The sequence below is a fragment of the Rhodnius prolixus genome, unplaced genomic scaffold (genome assembly GCF_049639745.1).
Source record: "Rhodnius prolixus isolate KJV_2025 unplaced genomic scaffold, Rpr scaffold_17, whole genome shotgun sequence".
Classification (NCBI taxonomy): Eukaryota; Metazoa; Arthropoda; class Insecta; order Hemiptera; family Reduviidae; genus Rhodnius; species Rhodnius prolixus.
Window position 1 is genome coordinate 2769424 of NW_027411626.1, and position 21415 is coordinate 2790838.

At 30.9% G+C, this 21415-nt stretch overlaps 2 protein-coding genes across 2 annotated transcripts in view; one reads left to right on the forward strand and one right to left on the reverse strand.

Annotated features, from left to right (window-relative positions):
* mei-W68 (meiotic W68) overlaps positions 1-21415 on the forward strand; it is a 57131-nt gene that overhangs the window by 3256 nt on the left and 32460 nt on the right. The gene's annotated exons all lie outside the window — the stretch shown is intronic.
* Positions 1-21415, reverse strand: part of LOC141459619 (uncharacterized) — a 36609-nt gene that overhangs the window by 1542 nt on the left and 13652 nt on the right. Inside the window, exon 3 of the mRNA XM_074138868.1 lies at positions 31-349. Within this exon, the coding sequence (XP_073994969.1) occupies positions 31-349 (319 nt within the window). The remainder of the gene's footprint in view (positions 1-30; positions 350-21415) is intronic.

Here is a 21415-nt window from a genome sequence, read left to right on the forward strand (position 1 = left end):
CCGGTACATAGCAAAAGACGATCGACTGACCTGAGCAGAACGGGCGAACACGGTAGTTGGAGCTTGGCTATCAGTCTCTCCATGGCGTGGTTCCTGACTGGAGGCGCGGTGACTGGCCGGCGACAGAAGGGACAAGCGGTGAGTTTGGCGCCGCAGCGCCAGCAGGTGACGTTGGCACAATGCGGACAGGCGCACACCCCCACGGAGCGATAGCCCTCCAGGCAGATGGGGCACTCGGCAAGGCCGGCCGCCAGCTCGCGGCAATTGTAGCAGCTGCAACCAGTCTCCAGTTCCAGTTCCAGATCGCCTTCCTTGCACAGCAACCTCTCCTCTATTGCCCGCTTGTTACCTACACAACAACAACAAAACATAATCTATAGATTAGACTGAAACCTGCGTGTGGCTAGTTCCCAATCATCCAAAGTGGCTTCCAGTTCTATCTACCTGAAGGTGTTATAGGTAAATACCTTCCCTCAAAAAAAAAGTACCTATCAATCTTTTTTCGCTCTACAATATCCTCTGGACCGCAAACTAGTGAGATTTTAACGCGTTACCAGGAGCATAGAACAGGTTTTTTCTACTCTTTCTACCATCTTTGCACAGGAATTCCAGGATAATCAACACCACACTGTGAAGAGAAGAGTGTCAACTCCTTGTAGTTTTAAATTGGAAAAAAACTGCGTCTCTTTTTAAGGTACAGAATTATTCCTACTAGTCGCTTTTTGCGAATCATGTTCTAAGTCCTCCAAGACTAGGGGATCAGTAACGGCGTGACTCAAGATCTTCCAGTGCATCAGAACTTCAATGAACTTGATTTATACGTTGTGAGCAATCTTTAGTTTTTTTTTTTATTTAAAATTTTGAAAATGCACGAACAAGAGAAGTCTTGTGCGTTTCCATAAAATTATTAAAAGTCTAAAGAGTTGCAGGAGGGTGCCATGTTATGGGAAAACCATTCAAACTAATTCTTGAGTTCAGAATATTTAGGGAGGGCCACCAATAATTGCCTTTAAACAAAAAGATATATACACAGTGCGGAGATTTAGAATACGTCAGCTTGAAATACCAAATTGTCCAGTACTTTAGAAAGGAACTACAACAGATGGGCACAATCGGTCGAAAAGTGAGAGAAAAAAATGCTTGAAACACAATAGTGTGTCCAATTTACAAGTGTAGCACATGTGAGATACGGACTGACCTTGCTAACTTCCGTTATTTGTAAACTCTTCTGTTTTGTAAATAATAATAAAAAATAAAATTGAAGGAAGTTGCAACGACCGGGTGGTTGCATATTGAATTATTATAATACGATCTCAAGAGAAAGTCATGCGGGTATTTTTTAATCCATTTTATTGTGGGGCTAATTTACATAAAATATTAGATACTTGACGCTCCACGTATGTCTGGTGGTAACCAGATCCTAAAATGCAGCAAAAAAAAATGCACAACAACTGCAAAGCACAGAGAGCAGAACGTCAGCACACTTTCACTAAACAAACTACAAGCACGAGTCTCGATCAAGGCCGAAATCTGCCGAAGTATTATCAAACATCTACTCTAGAAAACTATACGTTAGCGTTTTTGTTCATTAAATTAAAACTATACGCTATAAACATTGTGTTAATAAAAAAAAAAATGAAACAGCAATAATAATAAAATATCAAGGCAAGAAGGTTACGGCCTTCAGGTTATAAACTACCAGTATAAAAATAAATATCGAATTTATTGAAAATCGATTAAAAAAAAAAATCTGATGTAAAGAGACTCACACGACTTCCTCCCACTATTCTTAACATCCACCCACGAATATACATCAAACTTCGCAGGTTACAGTTATATTTAAATTTTTACCAATTTAAAGTAAGAATCTACTCAACTGCTCTCGCAGTACTGTTACCGAATTTTACAGGAAAAAAATGAATCCAATCAAAGTTGTAGATATGTTGTTTGTCATAAATTTACTATGCCATAAAATATTCGAATAAAAAATCCGAATTTTTCTGGAAAGATAAAAAAAAGGGTTTAAAATAAAAGTTATGTAGTAGGTGATCTATGACCAGGAACGTGTGTAAAAGAATCAGATCTGTTGGAGAAAGTCGTTTAGACGCATTAGGACTAGATGAACAGCACAGATGCCGATCTCTGTCTGTTCCAGAGGACTGACAACGGACTGATATGAGTTCTAACGAGTTTCTACTAGAATACAGCCAATGACACGTCTACAAAACAGTGTAACCAACCTATAGTCATTAATAAATTTACTAAAAAGGACAAGACACTTAACAAAACCCCGAAGATCTAGGAAAAAGATAAATGGCACCCCGCCCGCCAACCCCCCTCCACTAATGACACGAGTTTCCATTTAGATCTATTTAGTTTTGTAGGGTAATGTGTGGGGGCCCAGCGATAAGAGAATTCTACATTTAGTCGAGTGTTATCTCGAGCCTACCGGAACTACGTTCGACCGGCCGGATGTCGTTTAGTTTTTATCCCTTGTTTTTTATTATAATAATTGTTTTTTTGTAATGAAAATTTGTTACTACGACACTAGGTCATTTTTATACTAAGCACTACATTTTAACTCAGCGAATCGATTTGGCATCGATTAATTATTTTTACCTGGAAAAGCCAACTCATACATTGTAACAGATTTATAACCTTCATTTCAATCCAAAATTGTTAGCCGCGTGAGTTTAACACCAGAATGAAGGAGGTATTTCCATATCGATAATTTCTCGATCATGTTTAAAATGATAATTCCCTAAAATTATTTTGTATGAAAATGTGTAATTCACATTAAAAAACTTCACCTCTAAATTTTTGGTTACAATCATAATCTTACTTTTTTTTTACGTGCTTAAGTCACACGCTTATTATACCAGAGAATTTAAAAACATAGAAGAACAGACGCTTATTAGTTATTACAGTTAACGGAGAGTAATAGATTTTATTAGTGGTGGTGACAAAGATTTGAGTTCATTATATGCGCTGCTAAAGCCCAGCAGTCACACATGTGGGTAGCACAGCTGACCCCCCACATGGCAGAAGAAAACATGTGTTTACGCCCCGAGTCTCTGTGGGTATCCATCGAGCGTCAATGAACTTCTTTAAAAAAAAACATCGAATCTAACAATAGTTGTAAAATTGAAAATGTTCAAACAATTTCTATTTACCCGTAGACCGCTAAAATTTAAAGTTCAAGTTTCTAAAACACAATTAAATTCTCTGTAACATCAGTAAAACCATTCATCATACTGCAATGCCACCTTGAAATTACTAGACCAATCCTCCATTTTAAAAAAAGTTGAAACCATGTCGATTTCTTCTTCTTTTTTTTAACGCGCTTCAACATCGCCGCCTGGAGCTTATTTATATAACATTAATTTTCTTGAAATTTTAAATGTAATCATTGCATTGGTTTCTTAAAAATTGTTATTGTAATTAAGTAAAAAAATGAGCGGTGCATAGAAATGCACTTTAGAGGCAAGTCTAAAGTGCTCGAATGCAATCATTGCACCAAGTTTAATGAAAAATAACAGTGCAACTTTTTTTTTTTACTCAAAAAAATCACAAAAAAAAAATAACTGTAAAATCGATTCACTCACTTTTTGATACATCGATTTGACAAAAAACCTTACTGTGGCATCCCCTGGTGGCAGCTAAAGAAATTAAGGTCCTTGTTTTTTTAAGTAACTTAAGACGAGTTGCAAAATTTTTCTGCTTAAAAAGCTGTATTTTGTTGTGTTTTTCGGAAAAATAAAATAAATGAAAATTCCATCATATAAACACAATCGAATACTTAACTATAGAATTTGGTGAGAATGTGTTATTGCAATGAATAAAATTACGATTATTATCACCGACTTCCGCTGTGTAACTGCCGGACAGTGTTCACTCATAGCAGAAAACACCGTCAATCATCCAAACAGTGAACTGTACGAGGGTGGTTTGAAAAGTCCGTGCAAAGTCAGAGAGATAGCACCACTGGCGCGTATCGAGGTTATGTTTAGTTAGTAGCATCTCTTGGAAGAACACACACCAAGTTTCAGCCAGATCGGTCTATTTCTTTGTGTTTGGCATTCGTTTGAATCGAGGAAGTCGAGTGATTTTCAAAAAATGGACGAAAAAGAATTTCGTGTGTTGATTAAACACTACTTTATGAAAGGCAAAACGCCTCAGGAGACTAAAGAGAAGCTTGATAAACATTATGGTAACTCTGCACCTTCGATTAGAACAGTTTATAAGTGGTTTCAAAATTTTCGGAGTAGCCATATGGGCACAAATGACGCTGAACGTTCTGGACACCCTGTTGAGGTTACTACTCCAGAAATCATTGATAAAATCCATGATATGGTGATGGATGACAGAAGAGTGAAGGTGCGTGAAATTGCTAGTGCTGTGGGCATCTCGAATGAACGGGTACATAATATTTTGCATCAACATTTGGACATTACATAGCTATCCGCAAGATGGGTGCCGCGATTGCTCACGCTTGACCAAAAACGAAATCGTGTGAAGTGTTGCAAGGACGGTTTGCAGCTGTTCCAGAAGAATCCGCAGGACTTTAAGCGTCGTTTCGTCACTGTGGATGAAACATGGATACATCACTGCACTCCTGAGACCAAAGAACAATCTAAACAATGGGTTACCAAGGGGGAATCTGCGCCAAAAAAGGCGAAGACCGTTCCTTCGGCCGGAAAGATTATGGCGACTGTCTTTTGGGATACGCAAGGAATAATCCTCATCGACTATCTGGAAAAGGGTAAAACTATTACAGGTGCATATTATTCATCGTTATTGGACCGATTGAAAACCGAGTTGCAAGAAAAACGCCCACGATTGGCCCACAAAAATGTCCTTTTCCATCACGACAACGCACCAGCTCACACCTCAGCAGTTGTGGTCGCAAAATTAATGGAAATAGGGTTCCAACTCGTTTCACATCCCCCCTATTCTCCAGACTTGGCTCCCTCGGACTACTATTTGTTCCCTAATATGAAGAAATGGCTGGCGGGAAAAAGATTTTATTCAAACGAGGAGGTGATTGCAGAAACGAATGGCTATTTTTCAGACTTGGACAAATCCTATTATTCGGAAGGGATCAACAAACTAGAGCAGCGTTGGACGAAGTGTATAAGCCTAAAAGGAAACTATGTTGAAAAATAAAAAAGGTTTACCCCAAAAAATTAAGTAGTTTTTATTTTTGCACGGACTTTTCAAACGACCCTCGTAAGAAACTCCTACAAAGTATAATCATAGCTAAAATTAGCGCTCTTATAGTCTTCATGGAAAAAATGCCCACGCTTAGTTTAAATTACTAAATACGTATTATATTTCAAAGTTTGCTATTAAAATATTGTATGAACGCATAAAATTTTAAAAGACGATGAGCTCAAAAATAATCAATAGTATTAATTAAAAAATTAATTGGCCACCAAAAACAAAGACAACAACAACTTAACAGTGATTAAGTTATTTAAATTTATTTTGTCATACCATTATATAAGCCTTAAGAAATGATATACTAAATTAAAACCATTTACTTAAGGATTTAAATAAATGACTAACAAGAGTTTATAAATAACTGTTGATTAATTTTAATTTAACCATTAAATTTCAAAAAGAAAATATTCTCGTAAAATGATTATATTACGTCTATAAAGAGAACATAATAATTCAGGTAACAGAAATAAGTCAAATAATTTTACCCACAATTCAATAGTGTGAAAGGTTATTGTTGGTTACAACGTTCCAAGACATGTAACAGGTTATATCAGAATTCAAGCAAGGTACATAATTATCAATATTATTACGATAATTAGAGTTCAGTAAGTTATTCTTTCATGCTAAGAGTGAAGAACTTTGTTTTACAACTCACCTAGTTCTTTAAAACAAAATTGTGCATGAATAAAATTATCATGTGAATGGTTATAATAACTGATAATGATTTGTCATCAAATACTCATATTGTAGTAAGTTTTTTAAATACATAATACGTGAAAAAGAAACATAAGAATTCACTGACTACCAATAGAACTGCTTTTACAAGGGTGCATAAATAAATGCAAATTAAAATTAATTCGTTTAAGTGAAATGAAATTTAAATTATTTGAATTAACACGGAGAATGTAAACTTTCACTTAGGAAAAATTTTTCAGTTCTTTTAAAACTTGGGATCCCTCTAAATGTTCTATAGCATCGAGTATAGGAAAATCGATAGCGAAGCGATTATTGGTTTGTAGGTAATCGAGTAATTTTGATTTCATGAACTACCTTATCACATCCGTATTGTTTTCAAAGGTTAAGTATAGCTAAAATTCTTTTCATTGAATGAAATGTTCACTTCTTTTGAGGTTTCCTTTAAAATAGTTACCTACACATACGCTCAAATTGATCTTCAACTTTTACGTCAATCATTTTTCTGCCATAAATTTATTTTAGGGCTCCTCTTTTGAAGGACAGGTTAGGTTTCCCTAGAAGGTTACATTTCAGTGTGATGTATGGTTTTATGATGGGTAGTCTGTCAGACGAGGAGAGAAAAGCTGGTCTCATACTTTCAAGTGTGGTAGTACTGATATCGCTACTTTACAATAATAGACCATCAGCACTCAGGTTCAGATGAGATAGTTTTCCAAAACAAATCCAGGTAAAATGTTCCAAAAAATTACGACAATTTTAGCCTAGGTATTAAGTCTGTCTCATTGGTAAACCAAACGTAACCTCCTACTTTTGTTTTTTTCCCTCTATATTATATTATTCCCCTGGCTATTTATAACTAAATGAGTAAATTCACAATTTATGAACGGAATCTAAATGATGCTCAAACAAAATGCAATCTAAATTACGTCATCAGGGAATTTACTAAGCTAGAGATTTTATAAAATTACAATTAACTCTGTCACCACTAACAGGAAATGTTTGTAATATTTCGTCATTAATATTTTCATGAATTCTTAAAAATCAGCTGTTTACACACTCACATGATTTCCACCATGAGTCACTGTTATAATTCTTAGTTACACGTGGTGATTTTCTCTTACTACGGAAGGTAATTGTTGTAATCGAGCAATATTTGATAATATTGATTTTTAGTAGACGAAAAATCACTGCAAGTTCAATTTTTATATTTAGCTTATCGCTTATCAACCTTGAGAATGTATTATAACTAGGAGAGGAGACGTAAGAACGTTCGTAAGACATTTTTGTTTTCTTAATTGTATGATTATTTTTGGACCAATTAAAAAAGCGAGCGTAATAAAAAGATATTTTAAATCCAGCATTATATTAAAACTCCAGATTAATAACCCAGCGATAAACGATAAAATGTAATCACGACGTTCGGCGCCAGAAATATACAAATCATTCTATTGTATTCCTAATTAATGAAATTAAAGTAACATTTTTGATTTTATTTACAATAAAATTGTTTAATGAACACACATTTTTTGATATTGTTTGAGGAGCGTCAACGGAGCTTATTCTTGTAAGTTTTCGTTACAGACAAGGCTGTACTCAACCTGAGGGCCAGCAGCTAGATTTGGATCCTAATCTAGGATACACTCGATTGGTACAATCGATGAAGGCTTTATCCATTTCTCTCGTCCAAAAATGTCCTTAATCCAATAAAACGTATCAAATAAAAGTTGTAGAACACTAGATGAGACAGTTTGTGTACGAACTTGAAATGAAATCGTCGAAGCGATTTCCGAGACAATCTTTAATTAAAAACTATTTAGTAAACAGTTGCTTACGATTTGAAAGATTGTTGACCGCTTAGTTTCAGTCGTGCATAAAGTTTCAGCGAGCATTAAATTTTACACAATTATAGACAATAGTACTCTCCATATACAGGTAAAATATAAACAAAATCTACCGAGTAGTTTTCGAGATATTTGATGTTAAAGATTTCATTGTTTCAAACGAAACCAAAATTTAACTCCAAATTTCTCGTTTCCTACACGACAGATTTATACGACATTTTACCCAATTATAGACAATAGTAGTGTCCATATACAGGTAAAATATAAACAAAATCTATCGAGTAGTTTTCAAGATATTTGATGTTAAAGATTTAACTGTTTCAAACGAAACCAATCATTAACTCTATATATCTCGTTTCCTACTCGACAGATTTTTACGAAATTTCATACAATTATAGACAATAGATGTCTTCATATACAGGTATAATATGAACCAAATCTATCGAGTAGTTTTCCAGATATTTGATGTTGAAGATTTCACTGTTTCAAACGAAACCAAACTTTAACTATAAATATCTCGTTTCCTACTCGACAGATTTTTACGAAATTTTACACAATTATAGACAATAATAGTCTCCATATACAGGTAAAATATAAACAAACTCTATCGAGTAGTTTTCGAGATATTTGAAGTTAAAGATTTCACTGTTTCAAACGAAACCAAACTTTAACTCTAAATATCTCGTTTCCTACTCGACAGATTTTTACGAAATTTTACACAATTATAGACAATAGTAGTCTCCATATACAGGTAAAATATAAACAAAATCTATCGAGTAGTTTTCAAGATATTTGATGTTAAAGATTTAACTGTTTCAAACGAAACCAATCATTAACTCTATATATCTCGTTTCCTACTCGACAGATTTTTACGAAATTTCATACAATTATAGACAATAGATGTCTTCATATACAGGTATAATATGAACCAAATCTATCGAGTAGTTTTCCAGATATTTGATGTTGAAGATTTCACTGTTTCAAACGAAACCAAACTTTAACTATAAATATCTCGTTTCCTACTCGACAGATTTTTACGAAATTTTACACAATTATAGACAATAATAGTCTCCATATACAGGTAAAATATAAACAAACTCTATCGAGTAGTTTTCGAGATATTTGAAGTTAAAGATTTCACTGTTTCAAACGAAACCAAACTTTAACTCTAAATATCTCGTTTCCTACTCGACAGATTTTTACGAAATTTTACACAATTATAGACAATAGTAGTCTCCATATACAGGTAAAATATAAACAAAATCTATCGAGTAGTTTTCAAGATATTTGAAGTTAAAGATTTAACTGTTTCAAACGAAACCAAACTTTAACTCTAAATATCTCGTTTCCTACACGACAGATTTTTACGAAATTTTACACAATTGTAGACAATAGTAGTGTCCATATACAGGTAAAATATAAACAAAATCTATCGAGTAGTTTTCGAGATATTTGAAGTTAAAGATTTCACTGTTTCAAACAAAACCAAACTTTAACTCTAAATATCTCGTTTCCTACTCGACAGATTTATACGACATTTTACCCAATTATAGACAATAGTAGTGTCCATATACAGGTAAAATATAAACAAAATCTATCGAGTAGTTTTCGAGATATTTGATGTTAAAGATTTCACTGTTTCAAACGAAACCAAACTTTAACTCTAAATATCTCGTTTCCTACTCGACAGATTTATACGACATTTTACCCAATTATAGACAATAGATCTCTTCATATACAGGTAAAATATAAACGAAATCTATCGAGTAGTTTTCCAGATATTTGATGTTAAAGATTTCACTGTTTCAAACGAAACCAAACTTTAACTCTAAATATCTCGTTTCCTACTCGACAGATTTTTACGAAATTTCATACAATTATAGACAATAATAGTCTCCATATACAGGTAAAATATAAACAAAATCTATCGAGTAGTTTTCCAGATATTTGATGTTAAAGATTTAACTGTTTCAAACGAAACCAAACTTTAACTCTAAATATCTCGTTTCCTACACGACAGATTTTTACGAAATTTTACACAATTGTAGACAATAGTAGTGTCCATATACAGGTAAAATATAAACAAAATCTATCGAGTAGTTTTCGAGATATTTGAAGTTAAAGATTTCACTGTTTCAAACAAAACCAAACTTTAACTCTAAATATCTCGTTTCCTACTCGACAGATTTATACGACATTTTACCCAATTATAGACAATAGTAGTGTCCATATACAGGTAAAATATAAACAAAATCTATCGTGTAGTTTTCAAGATATTTGAAGTTAAAGATTTCACTGTTTCAAACAAAACCAAACTTTAACTCTAAATATCTCGTTTCCTACTCGACAGATTTATACGACATTTTACCCAATTATAGACAATAGTAGTGTCCATATACAGGTAAAATATAAACAAAATCTATCGAGTAGTTTTCGAGATATTTGAAGTTAAAGATTTCACTGTTTCAAACGAAGCCAAACTTTAACTCTAAATATCTCGTTTCCTACTCGACAGATTTATACGACATTTTACCCAATTATAGACAATAGTAGTGTCCATATACAGGTAAAATATAAACAAAATCTATCGAGTAGTTTTCCAGATATTTGAAGTTAAAGATTTCACTGTTTCGTTTGAATCCAAACATTAACTCTAAATATCTCGTTTCCTACTCGACAGATTTATACGACATTTTACCCAATTATAGACGATAATAGTCTCCATATACAGGTATAATATAAACAAAATCTATCGTGTAGTTTTCAAGATATTTGATGTTAAAGATTTCACTGTTTCAAACGAAACCAAACTTTAACTCTAAATATCTCGTTTCCTACACGACAGATTTTTACGAACTTTTATATAATTATAGACAATAATTGTCTCCATATACAGATGGAATATAAACAAAATCTATCGAGTACTTTTCGAGATATTTGAAGTTAAAGATTTCACTGTTTCAAACAAAACCAACCTTTAACTCTAAATATCTCGTTTCCTACTCGACAGATTTATACGACATTTTACCCAATTATAGACAATAGTAGTGTCCATATACAGGTAAAATATAAACAAAATCTATCGTGTAGTTTTCAAGATATTTGATGTTAAAGATTTCACTGTTTCAAACAAAACCAAACTTTAACTCTAAATATCTCGTTTCCTACACGACAGATTTTTACGAAATTTTATACAATTATAGACAATAATAGTCTCCATATACAGATGGAATATAAACAAAATCTATAGTGTAGTTTTCGAGATATTTGAAGTTAAAGATTTCACTGTTTCAAACGAAACCAAACTTTAACTCTAAATATCTCGTTTCCTACACGACAGATTTTTACGAAATTTTATACAATTATAGACAATAATAGTCTCCATATACAGATGGAATATAAACAAAATCTATCGAGTAGTTTTCGAGATATTTGAAGTTAAAGATTTCACTGTTTCAAACAAAACCAAACTTTAACTCTAAATATCTCGTTTCCTACTCGACAGATTTTTACGAAATTTTATCCAATTATAGACAATAGTACTGTCCATATACAGGTAAAATATAAACAAAATCTATCGAGTAGTTTTCTAGATATTTTATGTTAAAGATTTCACTGTTTCAAACGAAACCAAACTTTAACTCTATATATCTCGTTTCCTACTCGACAGATTTATACGACATTTTACCCAATTATAGACAATAGTAGTGTCCATATACAGGTAAAATATAAACAAAATCTATCGAGTAGTTTTCTAGATATTTTATGTTAAAGATTTCACTGTTTCAAACGAAACCAAACTTTAACTCTATATATCTCGTTTCCTACTCGACAGATTTTTACGAAATTTCATACAATTATAGACAATAGATGTCTTCATATACAGGTAAAATATAAACGAAATCTATCGAGTAGTTTTCCAGATATTTGATGTTAAAGATTTCACTGTTTCAAACGAAACCAAACTTTAACTCTAAATATCTCGTTTCCTACACGAGAGATTTTTACGAAATTTTACACAATTATGGACAATAATAGTCTCCATATACAGGTAAAATATAAACAAAATCTATCGAGTAGTTTTCGAGATATTTGAAGTTAAAGATTTAACTGTTTCAAACGAAACCAAACTTTAACTCTAAATATCTCGTTTCCTACTCGACAGATTTATACGACATTTTACCCAATTATAGACAATAGTAGTGTCCATATACAGGTAAAATATAAACAAAATCTATCGAGTAGTTTTCCAGATATTTGATGTTAAAGATTTCACTGTTTCAACGAAACCAAACTTTAACTCTAAATATCTCGTTTCCTACTCGATAGATTTTTACGAAATTTTACACAATTATAGACAATAATAGTCTCCATATACAGATGGAATATAAACAAAATCTATCAAGTAGTTTTCGAGATATTCGATGTTAAAAATTTCACTGTTTCAAACAAAACCAAATTTTAACTCTAAATATCTCGTTTCCTACACGACAGATTTTTACGAAATTTTATACAATTATAGACAATAATAGTCTCCATATACAGATGGAATATAAACAAAATCTATAGTGTAGTTTTCGAGATATTTGAAGTTAAAGATTTCACTGTTTCAAACGAAACCAAACTTTAACTCTAAATATCTCGTTTCCTACACGACAGATTTTTACGAAATTTTATACAATTATAGACAATAATAGTCTCCATATACAGATGGAATATAAACAAAATCTATCGAGTAGTTTTCGAGATATTTGAAGTTAAAGATTTCACTGTTTCAAACAAAACCAAACTTTAACTCTAAATATCTCGTTTCCTACTCGACAGATTTTTACGAAATTTTATCCAATTATAGACAATAGTACTGTCCATATACAGGTAAAATATAAACAAAATCTATCGAGTAGTTTTCTAGATATTTTATGTTAAAGATTTCACTGTTTCAAACGAAACCAAACTTTAACTCTATATATCTCGTTTCCTACTCGACAGATTTATACGACATTTTACCCAATTATAGACAATAGTAGTGTCCATATACAGGTAAAATATAAACAAAATCTATCGAGTAGTTTTCTAGATATTTTATGTTAAAGATTTCACTGTTTCAAACGAAACCAAACTTTAACTCTATATATCTCGTTTCCTACTCGACAGATTTTTACGAAATTTCATACAATTATAGACAATAGATGTCTTCATATACAGGTAAAATATAAACGAAATCTATCGAGTAGTTTTCCAGATATTTGATGTTAAAGATTTCACTGTTTCAAACGAAACCAAACTTTAACTCTAAATATCTCGTTTCCTACACGAGAGATTTTTACGAAATTTTACACAATTATGGACAATAATAGTCTCCATATACAGGTAAAATATAAACAAAATCTATCGAGTAGTTTTCGAGATATTTGAAGTTAAAGATTTAACTGTTTCAAACGAAACCAAACTTTAACTCTAAATATCTCGTTTCCTACTCGACAGATTTATACGACATTTTACCCAATTATAGACAATAGTAGTGTCCATATACAGGTAAAATATAAACAAAATCTATCGAGTAGTTTTCCAGATATTTGATGTTAAAGATTTCACTGTTTCAACGAAACCAAACTTTAACTCTAAATATCTCGTTTCCTACTCGATAGATTTTTACGAAATTTTACACAATTATAGACAATAATACAATAATTCCATATACAGATGGAATATAAACAAAATCTATCAAGTAGTTTTCGAGATATTCGATGTTAAAAATTTCACTGTTTCAAACAAAACCAAACTTTAACTCTAAATATCTCGTTTCCCACTCGACAGATTTATACGACATTTTACCCAATTATAGACAATAGTAGTGTCCATATACAGGTAAAATATAAACAAAATCTATCAAGTAGTTTTCTAGATATTTTTTGTTAAAGATTTCACTGTTTCAAACTAAACCAAACTTTAACTCTAAATATCTCGTTTCCTACTCGACAGATTTATACGACATTTTACCCAATTATAGACAATAGTAGTGTCCATATACAGGTAAAATATAAACAAAATCTATCGAGTAGTTTTCTAGATATTTTATGTTAATGATTTCACTGTTTGAAACGAAACCAAACTTTAACTCTATATATCTCGTTTCCTACTCGACAGATTTTTACGAAATTTTACACAATTATGGACAATAATAGTGTCCATATACAGGTAAAATATAAACAAAATCTATCGAGTAGTTTTCGAGATATTTGAAGTTAAAGATTTCACTGTTTCAAACGAAGCCAAACTTTAACTCTAAATATCTCGTTTCCTACTCGACAGATTTATACGACATTTTACCCAATTATAGACAATAGTAGTGTCCATATACAGGTAAAATATAAACAAAATCTATCGAGTACTTTTCCAGATATTTGATGTTAAAGATTTCACTGTTTCAACGAAACCAAACTTTAACTCTAAATATCTCGTTTCCTACTCGATAGATTTTTACGAAATTTTACACAATTATAGACAATAATAGACTCCATATACAGATGGAATATAAACAAAATCTATCGAGTAGTTTTCGAGATATTTGAAGTTAAAGATTTAACTGTTTCAAACGAAACCAAACTTTAACTCTAAATATCTCGTTTCCTACTCGACAGATTTATACGACATTTTACCCAATTATAGACAATAGTAGTGTCCATATACAGGTAAAATATAAACAAAATCTATCGAGTAGTTTTCCAGATATTTGATGTTAAAGATTTCACTGTTTCAACGAAACCAAACTTTAACTCTAAATATCTCGTTTCCTACTCGATAGATTTTTACGAAATTTTACACAATTATAGACAATAATAGTCTCCATATACAGATGGAATATAAACAAAATCTATCAAGTAGTTTTCGAGATATTCGATGTTAAAAATTTCACTGTTTCAAACAAAACCAAACTTTAACTCTAAATATCTCGTTTCCCACTCGACAGATTTATACGACATTTTACCCAATTATAGACAATAGTAGTGTCCATATACAGGTAAAATATAAACAAAATCTATCGAGTAGTTTTCGAGATATTTGAAGTTAAAGATTTCACTGTTTCAAACGAAACCAAACTTTAACTCTAAATATCTCGTTTCCCACTCGACAGATTTATACGACATTTTACCCAATTATAGACAATAGTAGTGTCCATATACAGGTAAAATATAAACAAAATCTATCGAGTAGTTTTCCAGATATTTGATGTTAAAGATTTCACTGTTTCAACGAAACCAAACTTTAACTCTAAATATCTCGTTTCCTACTCGATAGATTTTTACGAAATTTTACACAATTATAGACAATAATAGTCTCCATATACAGATGGAATATAAACAAAATCTATCAAGTAGTTTTCGAGATATTCGATGTTAAAAATTTCACTGTTTCAAACAAAACCAAACTTTAACTCTAAATATCTCGTTTCCCACTCGACAGATTTATACGACATTTTACCCAATTATAGACAATAGTAGTGTCCATATACAGATGGAATATAAACAAAATCTATCGAGTAGTTTTCGAGATATTTGAAGTTAAAGATTTCACTGTTTCAAACGAAACCAAACTTTAACTCTAAATATCTCGTTTCCTACACGACAGATTTTTACGAAATTTTATACAATTATAGACGATAATAGTCTCCATATACAGATGGAATATAAACAAAATCTATCGAGTAGTGTTCGAGATATTTGAAGTTAAAGATTTCACTGTTTCAAACAAAACCAAACTTTAACTCTAAATATCGTGTTTCCTACTCGACAGATTTTTACGAAATTTTAAACAATTATAGACAATAATAGTCTCCATATACAGATGGAATATAAACAAAATCTATCGAGTACTTTTCGAGATATTTGAAGTTAAAGATTTCACTGTTTCAAACAAAACCAAACTTTAACTCTAAATATCTTGTTTCCTACTCGACAGATTTTTACGAAATTTTAAACAATTATAGACAATAATAGTCTCCATATACAGATGGAATATAAACAAAATCTATCGAGTACTTTTCGAGATATTTGAAGTTAAAGATTTCACTGTTTCAAACTAAACCAAACTTTAACTCTAAATATCTCGTTTCCTACTCGACAGATTTATACGACATTTTACCCAATTATAGACAATAGTAGTGTCCATATACAGGTAAAATATAAACTAAATCTATCGAGTAGTTTGCCAGATATTTGATGTTAAAGATTTCACTGTTTCAAACGAAACCAAACTTTAACTCTAAATATCTCGTTTCCTACTCGACAGATTTTTACGAAATTTTACACAATTATGGACAATAATAGTCTCCATATACAGGTAAAATATAAACAAAATCTATCGAGTAGTTTTCGAGATATTTGATGTTAAAGATTTCACTGTTTCAAACGAAGCCAAACTTTAACTCTAAATATCTCGTTTCCTACTCGACAGATTTATACGACATTTTACCCAATTATAGACAATAGTAGTGTCCATATACAGGTATAATATAAACAAAATCTATCGTGTAGTTTTCAAGATATTTGATGTTAAAGATTTCACTGTTTCAAACGAAACCAAACTTTAACTCTAAATATCTCGTTTCCTACACGACAGATTTTTACGAACTTTTATATAATTATAGACAATAATAGTCTCCATATACAGATGGAATATAAACAAAATCTATCGAGTACTTTTCGAGATATTTGAAGTTAAAGATTTCACTGTTTCAAACAAAACCAACCTTTAACTCTAAATATCTCGTTTCCTACTCGACAGATTTATACGACATTTTACCCAATTATAGACAATAGTAGTGTCCATATACAGGTAAAACATAAACAAAATCTATCGAGTAGTTTTCGAGATATTTGATGTTAAAGATTTCACTGTTTCAAACGAAACCAAACTTTAACTCTATATATCTCGTTTCCTACTCGACAGATTTTTACGACATTTTACCCAATTATAGACAATAGTAGTGTCCATATACAGGTAAAACATAAACAAAATCTATCGTGTAGTTTTCAAGATATTTGATGTTAAAGATTTCACTGTTTCAAACGAAACCAAACTTTAACTCTATATATCTCGTTTCCTACTCGACAGATTTATACGACATTTTACCCAATTATAGACAATAGTAGTGTCCATATACAGGTAAAATATAAACAAAATCTATCGTGTAGTTTTCAAGATATTTGATGTTAAAGATTTCACTGTTTCAAACAAAACCAAACTTTAACTCTAAATATCTCGTTTCCTACACGACAGATTTTTACGAAATTTTATACAATTATAGACAATAATAGTCTCCATATACAGATGGAATATAAACAAAATCTATAGTGTAGTTTTCGAGATATTTGAAGTTAAAGATTTCACTGTTTCAAACGAAACCAAACTTTAACTCTAAATATCTCGTTTCCTACACGACAGATTTTTACGAAATTTTATACAATTATAGACAATAATAGTCTCCATATACAGATGGAATATAAACAAAATCTATCGAGTAGTTTTCGAGATATTTGAAGTTAAAGATTTCACTGTTTCAAACAAAACCAAACTTTAACTCTAAATATCTCGTTTCCTACTCGACAGATTTTTACGAAATTTTATCCAATTATAGACAATAGTACTGTCCATATACAGGTAAAATATAAACAAAATCTATCGAGTAGTTTTCTAGATATTTTATGTTAAAGATTTCACTGTTTCAAACGAAACCAAACTTTAACTCTATATATCTCGTTTCCTACTCGACAGATTTATACGACATTTTACCCAATTATAGACAATAGTAGTGTCCATATACAGGTAAAATATAAACAAAATCTATCGAGTAGTTTTCTAGATATTTTATGTTAAAGATTTCACTGTTTCAAACGAAACCAAACTTTAACTCTATATATCTCGTTTCCTACTCGACAGATTTTTACGAAATTTCATACAATTATAGACAATAGATGTCTTCATATACAGGTAAAATATAAACGAAATCTATCGAGTAGTTTTCCAGATATTTGATGTTAAAGATTTCACTGTTTCAAACGAAACCAAACTTTAACTCTAAATATCTCGTTTCCTACACGAGAGATTTTTACGAAATTTTACACAATTATGGACAATAATAGTCTCCATATACAGGTAAAATATAAACAAAATCTATCGAGTAGTTTTCGAGATATTTGAAGTTAAAGATTTAACTGTTTCAAACGAAACCAAACTTTAACTCTAAATATCTCGTTTCCTACTCGACAGATTTATACGACATTTTACCCAATTATAGACAATAGTAGTGTCCATATACAGGTAAAATATAAACAAAATCTATCGAGTAGTTTTCCAGATATTTGATGTTAAAGATTTCACTGTTTCAACGAAACCAAACTTTAACTCTAAATATCTCGTTTCCTACTCGATAGATTTTTACGAAATTTTACACAATTATAGACAATAATAGTCTCCATATACAGATGGAATATAAACAAAATCTATCAAGTAGTTTTCGAGATATTCGATGTTAAAAATTTCACTGTTTCAAACAAAACCAAATTTTAACTCTAAATATCTCGTTTCCTACACGACAGATTTTTACGAAATTTTATACAATTATAGACAATAATAGTCTCCATATACAGATGGAATATAAACAAAATCTATAGTGTAGTTTTCGAGATATTTGAAGTTAAAGATTTCACTGTTTCAAACGAAACCAAACTTTAACTCTAAATATCTCGTTTCCTACACGACAGATTTTTACGAAATTTTATACAATTATAGACAATAATAGTCTCCATATACAGATGGAATATAAACAAAATCTATCGAGTAGTTTTCGAGATATTTGAAGTTAAAGATTTCACTGTTTCAAACAAAACCAAACTTTAACTCTAAATATCTCGTTTCCTACTCGACAGATTTTTACGAAATTTTATCCAATTATAGACAATAGTACTGTCCATATACAGGTAAAATATAAACAAAATCTATCGAGTAGTTTTCTAGATATTTTATGTTAAAGATTTCACTGTTTCAAACGAAACCAAACTTTAACTCTATATATCTCGTTTCCTACTCGACAGATTTATACGACATTTTACCCAATTATAGACAATAGTAGTGTCCATATACAGGTAAAATATAAACAAAATCTATCAAGTAGTTTTCTAGATATTTTATGTTAAAGATTTCACTGTTTCAAACGAAACCAAACTTTAACTCTATATATCTCGTTTCCTACTCGACAGATTTTTACGAAATTTCATACAATTATAGACAATAGATGTCTTCATATACAGGTAAAATATAAACGAAATCTATCGAGTAGTTTTCCAGATATTTGATGTTAAAGATTTCACTGTTTCAAACGAAACCAAACTTTAACTCTAAATATCTCGTTTCCTACACGAGAGATTTTTACGAAATTTTACACAATTATGGACAATAATAGTCTCCATATACAGGTAAAATATAAACAAAATCTATCGAGTAGTTTTCGAGATATTTGAAGTTAAAGATTTAACTGTTTCAAACGAAACCAAACTTTAACTCTAAATATCTCGTTTCCTACTCGACAGATTTATACGACATTTTACCCAATTATAGACAATAGTAGTGTCCATATACAGGTAAAATATAAACAAAATCTATCGAGTAGTTTTCCAGATATTTGATGTTAAAGATTTCACTGTTTCAACGAAACCAAACTTTAACTCTAAATATCTCGTTTCCTACTCGATAGATTTTTACGAAATTTTACACAATTATAGACAATAATACAATAATTCCATATACAGATGGAATATAAACAAAATCTATCAAGTAGTTTTCGAGATATTCGATGTTAAAAATTTCACTGTTTCAAACAAAACCAAACTTTAACTCTAAATATCTCGTTTCCCACTCGACAGATTTATACGACATTTTACCCAATTATAGACAATAGTAGTGTCCATATACAGGTAAAATATAAACAAAATCTATCAAGTAGTTTTCTAGATATTTTTTGTTAAAGATTTCACTGTTTCAAACTAAACCAAACTTTAACTCTAAATATCTCGTTTCCTACTCGACAGATTTATACGACATTTTACCCAATTATAGACAATAGTAGTGTCCATATACAGGTAAAATATAAACAAAATCTATCGAGTAGTTTTCTAGATATTTTATGTTAATGATTTCACTGTTTGAAACGAAACCAAACTTTAACTCTATATATCTCGTTTCCTACTCGACAGATTTTTACGAAATTTTACACAATTATGGACAATAATAGTGTCCATATACAGGTAAAATATAAACAAAATCTATCGAGTAGTTTTCGAGATATTTGAAGTTAAAGATTTCACTGTTTCAAACGAAGCCAAACTTTAACTCTAAATATCTCGTTTCCTACTCGACAGATTTATACGACATTTTACCCAATTATAGACAATAGTAGTGTCCATATACAGGTAAAATATAAACAAAATCTATCGAGTACTTTTCCAGATATTTGATGTTAAAGATTTCACTGTTTCAACGAAACCAAACTTTAACTCTAAATATCTCGTTTCCTACTCGATAGATTTTTACGAAATTTTACACAATTATAGACAATAATAGACTCCATATACAGATGGAATATAAACAAAATCTATCGAGTAGTTTTCGAGATATTTGAAGTTAAAGATTTAACTGTTTCAAACGAAACCAAACTTTAACTCTAAATATCTCGTTTCCTACTCGACAGATTTATACGACATTTTACCCAATTATAGACAATAGTAGTGTCCATATACAGGTAAAATATAAACAAAATCTATCGAGTAGTTTTCCAGATATTTGATGTTAAAGATTTCACTGTTTCAACGAAACCAAACTTTAACTCTAAATATCTCGTTTCCTACTCGATAGATTTTTACGAAATTTTACACAATTATAGACAATAATAGTCTCCATATACAGATGGAATATAAACAAAATCTATCAAGTAGTTTTCGAGATATTCGATGTTAAAAATTTCACTGTTTCAAACAAAACCAAACTTTAACTCTAAATATCTCGTTTCCCACTCGACAGATTTATACGACATTTTACCCAATTATAGACAATAGTAGTGTCCATATACAGATGGAATATAAACAAAATCTATCGAGTAGTTTTCGAGATATTTGAAGTTAAAGATTTCACTGTTTCAAACGAAACCAAACTTTAACTCTAAATATCTCGTTTCCTACACGACAGATTTTTACGAAATTTTATACAATTATAGACGATAATAGTCTCCATATACAGATGGAATATAAACAAAATCTATCGAGTAGTGTTCGAGATATTTGAAGTTAAAGATTTCACTGTTTCAAACAAAACCAAACTTTAACTCTAAATATCGTGTTTCCTACTCGACAGATTTTTACGAAATTTTAAACAATTATAGACAATAATAGTCTCCATATACAGATGGAATATAAACAAAATCTATCGAGTACTTTTCGAGATATTTGAAGTTAAAGATTTCACTGTTTCAAACAAAACCAAACTTTAACTCTAAATATCTTGTTTCCTACTCGACAGATTTTTACGAAATTTTAAACAATTATAGACAATAATAGTCTCCATATACAGATGGAATATAAACAAAATCTATCGAGTACTTTTCG